The sequence below is a fragment of the Manacus candei genome, unplaced genomic scaffold (assembly GCF_025592945.1).
Source record: "Manacus candei isolate 608988 ecotype Guabito, Panama unplaced genomic scaffold, ASM2559294v1 h1tg000007l, whole genome shotgun sequence".
NCBI classification, from domain to species: Eukaryota; Metazoa; Chordata; class Aves; order Passeriformes; family Pipridae; genus Manacus; species Manacus candei.
In genome coordinates this window covers 3,570,921-3,577,009 of record NW_026138055.1, presented here as the reverse complement: position 1 = coordinate 3,577,009, position 6,089 = coordinate 3,570,921, and the positions used below count along the sequence as shown (strand labels likewise).

At 44.4% G+C, this 6,089-nt stretch overlaps 1 protein-coding gene across 6 annotated transcripts in view; it reads right to left on the bottom strand.

The window, feature by feature from the left end:
* Nucleotides 1-2,197: 2,197 nt before the first annotated feature.
* EVA1A (eva-1 homolog A, regulator of programmed cell death) overlaps nucleotides 2,198-6,089 on the bottom strand; it is a 213,481-nt gene continuing 209,589 nt past the window's right edge. For all 6 annotated transcript variants that reach the window (XM_051810422.1, XM_051810434.1, XM_051810449.1 and 3 more), the window contains one exon: nucleotides 2,198-4,258. In XM_051810422.1, coding sequence (XP_051666382.1) covers nucleotides 3,888-4,258 — 371 coding nt within the window. In that variant the 3' untranslated portion in view covers nucleotides 2,198-3,887. The remainder of the gene's footprint in view (nucleotides 4,259-6,089) is intronic.

Genomic DNA, 6,089 nt, shown 5'->3' with positions numbered 1-6,089 from the left:
GTACATTGAACACAGGTCTGCAAAAGAGGTCAGTGCTGATGGGCCAAATGATAGTGGGAGGGGAAATCAGCCCTGAGAAGTCAGGGGTAATGGGGAGTGAGTAGGAGAGCAGAGTGGGTATCTGACTGGAATAACCTTCCTCTCTGCCATCTCTCCACACACAGCTGTGACTTCTTCTGTAACCAGCCCCATCTGCCCCACCAGACAGGAGGATAACGAACATCCAGTAGATGCTTTGAAAGCCTGACCCATCATTCCCATGTGTTTGGCTTCTCCCAGGAGGATGAACTGTAATTTCCAGCCCACCACATTAATTTCCAAAGCCAACATGGTACAAGCTACGAAACTGCACAATTCTGTGGCTACTAATCCTGTAACTTGTAGAGGTAAGAAAGTACAGACATTTTACTTCTCAAGGCTCATCTACCCCAAGCCTGCAGCCCAGCTGATGTTACATGGCAACCACAATGCTGACTCTTTTAAATACAGTGTCATGTGCTTCCCCCTTTTATCAAATGGCCGAGCAACTCAGAGTCTAGGATCGTTCTGTTATCCTCAGTTATAAAATTCTAAACTTAAACTGAGGCATAAAGAACAGATTCACATGGAAAATTACCTCAGCATCTTTTTATCCAAAAGGTCACTGATTAAGAAATTCATTCATGAATCAGGACAAATTTATTTCAACTCCTTTATCTGTCTCAGGGAATTTGAATAGTATTATTCTGGAAATAATATTTCACTTTACTGTAAAAAGTTAAGTAAGCATGGAAGTAAGTGAGAAGAGCTATGCATAGTCTCCTACAAGAGAGATTCACATTAGGCTGATAGAAAAGCATTTATTCTCTGCTCTCTAGCTCTACGAGTGTTTTAATACTTCATATGACACGGTGAGTACAATACAAAAGACGGAAACTAGACAGGTCCAAACCTCTGTAAACTTAAGATACTTTTTTGTGGGGTAAGAAATACAGATTTGACCCTGCCCCCAGTGAATCCAGCTCTTCTATACTCTAGGTGACTGATTTTGCTCCACTGATAGATCTAAAGGCAAACCACCAACTCCTGCCCCACAAATTTTGACTGTGTTTTGTCCCCCAGATAAACTATTCGGCACTTTCAGGACAAATCCAGAAATAGTTACAGAATGACTTAAAGTCTTTTTATTTTGCTCAAAGGATTGCACTTTTTCTTTTTTCTTCTGTCTTCTTAGAAATGTACCTCCCTGAGAACAAAAACGGGAGCCAGAAGGTACATGAAGGTATTGCACGTGCTATGAAGGCAGTGAGACTACTTGTGTTACATCTTCTTACCTAGGGCAAGCTTGGGATGGGCTTGTCTGCTCAACTCTGCTCCTTTGCATTGCAGACTTCATCTGGAAGATTTACAGCAGCACTAGCAATGCTAAGGGAGAACTGCTCATCCATTTGTAACTCAAGTTCTGTTGTGATTTACATTTGAAGCAGATATTTTAATCCCTCGGATGCATATCAGGTATACTCAGACTTACCACTGTTGCTCTTTCCTCTGGTCAAAAAAAAATCCTTTGGGAAAATCATACCCATAAATCCATTCATTTATAACATTTTTAAAATCAGTTTTGCAAGCTATCTCCCAGGACACAGGACTCTAAATCTGTAAATATGCTGTTCTTTAGTCGCCAAGGCTAAGGGACTGTATGGTTATAGGGGAAAACACATGGCCAACAAAACTGATCCCTCTGACCTCACCCCATCATTTTGCTCCTCAACACCTTCAGCAGAGTACAATCAACATTCCAGCTAAAGCACCTGGCGATGGGAATCAAGGGCTTGGGACCTGCCTCCTGCTTTATTTCTAAATATTAGCTGCAAAATTACATTCCAGTTCAATACTGAGTATTTCCATTTGAATCTTCATGGGACCAGGACCCAGAATTGCCCTGCAGTGCTAGAATTGCCTTCCTAAGTGAAGCCACCTCTCATCAGCCAGTATGACCAGCTGCAGTTACTCAACTTTGCTCTCACCCTGCAAGAGCCAGAAGTAGTAGCTGTGGGCACTTCAGATGCAGCTTTCCTTAGCCAGGGAAAGAGCCCCATGGTGATCCCAAAGAGTGTCAAGAAGTCCCCTGGTGCCAGTCCCACTATGCAGCTGTTTGTCACAGCACATGAACCCTTACAGCCCCACTCAAACATCCTCAGTTATCTTGTGCTAAGATCTCCTTAAGAGTCAGGGAAAGTTGTGGGTAGTCAGAGCTTTTCATCTTTATTTGCACTGTCAGCATTTGGTGAACCCTTAATATATATATATGTTATATATATAACCCTTAACATGCCTATTTAAGAGAGAGGAGCAAACCCAAAGTCATGCAGGCAACAGCAGTGTCACACAGATGTTAAAAACAGCAAGTTCTATGACTGAAGTGATGTGAACTGGCACTTGGGAGTGAGCACGGTGGTGATATCCCATGGAATACTCCATGGGACAACTGAAGAAGCACTAAAACATTGCACCTTTTCTTGCATATGTTTTTTTTTTTGGTTCATTTAGTATTTGCTTCTGGCCCAGCTATGACTTGAGTCTTGGGGATAGGTAGGCTTTAGGGTGGCCCCTTGAGAGCCACCACACTGCTCAGCTGCTCCTGCCCATGTACACCACAGAAGTGGACTGATGGGCTGCAGCCAAAGAAAAAAAGTGTCTTCAGTTTCCAGCATGCAGAAAACATCAGACTTGATTGCTTGCAGAGGTGTGCTGCTCTTTTAAAGCATCTCCCTCAAGCAACACTTGTGCCAAAACCAAGGATGCAAATTCAAACCCATTGAAGCAAACCAGAGTTTATTTAGCATTTATTACCTATTTTGTTGTCACATGTGACTTCTTCTGTCTTGATTTTTCCTCTGGTAAACACAGACCTTTTATTTTTATTTTTTTTAATAAAATATATAAAACATTGTGCATTGCTATCCATAGGAAAACTGTAGTTTAACAACAACAACAACAAAAAGAATAAGGCACATTCCTGTGCAGCATCTTCAAATATATATATATATATTTAAAACAAAACAAAAAGAAAACATTTTTCAACCTCTTTGAGGTTGTTAACTTCTCACCAGTCACTGACACATCTCTTATATTACCATAATTTCACTGTTGGAGGTGGATTGGGTTGTGTTTGACAGGGGCCAGCAGGGAGAACAGACTCAAAAAAATAATAGGATTTTATCCCTGAGGTGTCAGTAAAAAAACTAAATGTTCCCATTGAAAAGGAAGATGAAAAGACAGCCATAAATAACTGAATACACTATGGCGAACATCCAAGCACCGAGATGATTTCACGATGGAAGAATCCCCCTCCCCCCACCCCGCAGTTCTTAACAAGTCATATTTGCTGTTGGGTTTTAATCAGGGTAATCTCATGGCTTCTGAAGTCACAAGACAATCCGTCAGGATGCACTTCCCCCTCCCTCCTCAAATCATCTTTCCAGATTTGTCATTTTGTTCATAGTGCTCCCACAGTCCTCAGGAAAGGGAAACCAAAAAATCCTAAATGAAAACCAACTCCTGGGAGACTTCTCTCCTCAGCCAAGAGAGGAGTACTCATATTGCAGCGTGCTGAATACCATATCCCATGTGGGAGGACTGTAACTGTCACCTTCCTGCCTGCTACTAAGAAATGAAGTTGGCAACCACCTCTGTTGAAACCAGAAAGTGTCCGTGAAGAGAGGTGATAGCAACATATCAGGGAGAAGGAGACGGGGAAAGCTTTATTGCTGTCCATCCACACCACTCCAGGTGGCACACCTGATAGGAAAAGGGGAGACACCCACAAAATATTCCGCCCCCCCCTCCTCTATCACGTGTGGAGCAGCCCCAGGGCGTAGGGCAGGACAGTTGGACTCCCAATCACTTTAGTAGTAGCGGTTGAGACTCCTGGTCCCTGGGATGTCGGGCTGGCCGTTCATCCAGATCTCCCGGATGATGCGCTCCCGCTCCTCCAGCCGCTGTGCCCGCTCCAGCTCCTCCGCCGAAGTGAAGACGTTCATGTTCAAAGTCCTCTCGAACCTGCGGTGCCTGCGGGCGGACAGGTCCGAGGTGGTGTCCGAATCGTCGTCGCTGTCACTACTGTCGCTGTCGCTCTCCCGCTCCCGAGGAGGCTTTTTGGAGGAGGAGCGTTTGCAGTCCGTCCGGCAGGACACCCTGAGCACCAGGGCCAGCAGGGTCAGGACAAGTCCAATGCACACTCCGGAGACAAAATACAGAGCAGCCCGCTCAGGGTTTTCTGGCAGGAGAAAGGAAATGGTGATCAAGAACAACCCTCAAAAGAACAGAACACACACAGCCTTTCCATGCTCACACCGGGCACGGTCTCTGGAGGGGCAGAGTTTCCAGTGACTGCTTTTACTTCTATGCCCTTCTCTGCCTCCTCCCCCTGAGGGAATCAGGAAGGAGAATTTAAACGGTAGATTTGCTGCCAAGGCATTTGCCCACATGCAGAATGTGGCTTTGCTGCAGCCGTGTCTTGGAGTTGTCTGGAAGGCAAGAGAGCAGTCCATGGAATTAAAAGCTATTTCTCACAGGGTTTTCACCAGCGTGCTGCACACCCAGCAGCAGGTAAGTGCATCTTGCTGTCACATCCACTATCTTCATAACAGGCATAAAGATGATTACAAAACTTTATATGCTCTCTGTGCTGTGGCCCAGCTGAAATGGGAGGCTTGGCAGTATGGAAAAAATGCATATTATTTATTCATAGGTTTCATTTGCTTATCTAAGGCAAGTGTGCTGGCTTCCCGCCCAGACCACCAAAAGCTATACCTGTGCTCCACAGGCATAGCTGGAGTCAGTGCACCAACAGGATGAATCCTGCATAGCCACATTTCTGAGGTGATATAACAGGACTCCAAAGGATCCACAATGCTTTTCAAACTAGGCCATCTTGTTTATTTACCACATTCTTTTCTTTTTTTTTTTTTCCATGGGACTACTTGGAAGTGTAATTATCATAAATGTTGTAACTGCAATTCCTCTGGGCTGAATCACCTTTTTTATAGGCACACTAAATGGGTAAAGGTGAACCCAGCAGAAGTGCCAAGGCCAGCTCTACTCTGCAGAGTCTGATGAGTGTCCTGAGTTGAAGGATGGAGTCAGTTCCTCAGATGAGTTTTATTCCCTTGAACTGAGTGATGGATCTGTAACAGCTCCCATCAGCTGAGAGCCTGACATTTGGCCTCAAAAGATCTCTGTAGCTAAAAGACTACACTCTACTTTCACTTCCCCCACTGTGTTTTTAAAAGCTGCCCTTTCCAGCTGGTCTCCTTAAAGTTTGCAGAAGGTGAACTGGAGACTATTTGGAGATGTTCAAAACTCAACAGGACAAAACCCTGCTCTAATTTCAAAGCTGGCTCTAAATCTGAAGTTAGTCATGTTCTGAGCAGGAGGTTGGACCGGAAGACTCCCAGAGGCCTCTTCCAACCTAAATTATTCTCTAATTTTGTGGTCAGAACCCAAACACTGTTTCATGTACCGTTCAAGGCAGTGTGTAGTTTGGTGTCTGGATGTGCTCACGGAACAGTTACAGAGACAAAACAGCTTTGTGCTCTTCACTTCTCTCCCAAATGAATCTCAAAGGTGACTGACAGGCCAAGGTGAAGGAAGATGTCAAGATAGTCTGAAAACTGGCTAATAAAACATAAAACTGATGCAAGAGTGGTTGACGTGGATGACATGGGAAAAAAATCAGGCTGAACAGAGGGAGAAAAAAGGAGGAGGAAAGTGCAGCAGATACCTTCAGCAAGCCCAAAAAGAGAAAGAGGTGGATCAGCCTCCTGCAAACTCTGCTGTGACACAACAAATTGGACACTAAACTGAATGTGCCAGTGGGCTCATGAAGAGGAGGTTGAAACTAGATGATCTTTAAGGTTCCTTCCAACCAAACCATTCTATGAAATGCAGCAGTAGTTAGTTGGAAAGCCAAGTGAGACCAAAGCCAAAGGTTTTAAACTAAGATACTTTGACAAAAGTGAGACAGCCAAAATCCAAAGGTAAAAGAGAAGATACCAGAGCAGGCATGAAGGATGTGCCAATGACCCCTGCAGCAGCCTGGCAAGTGA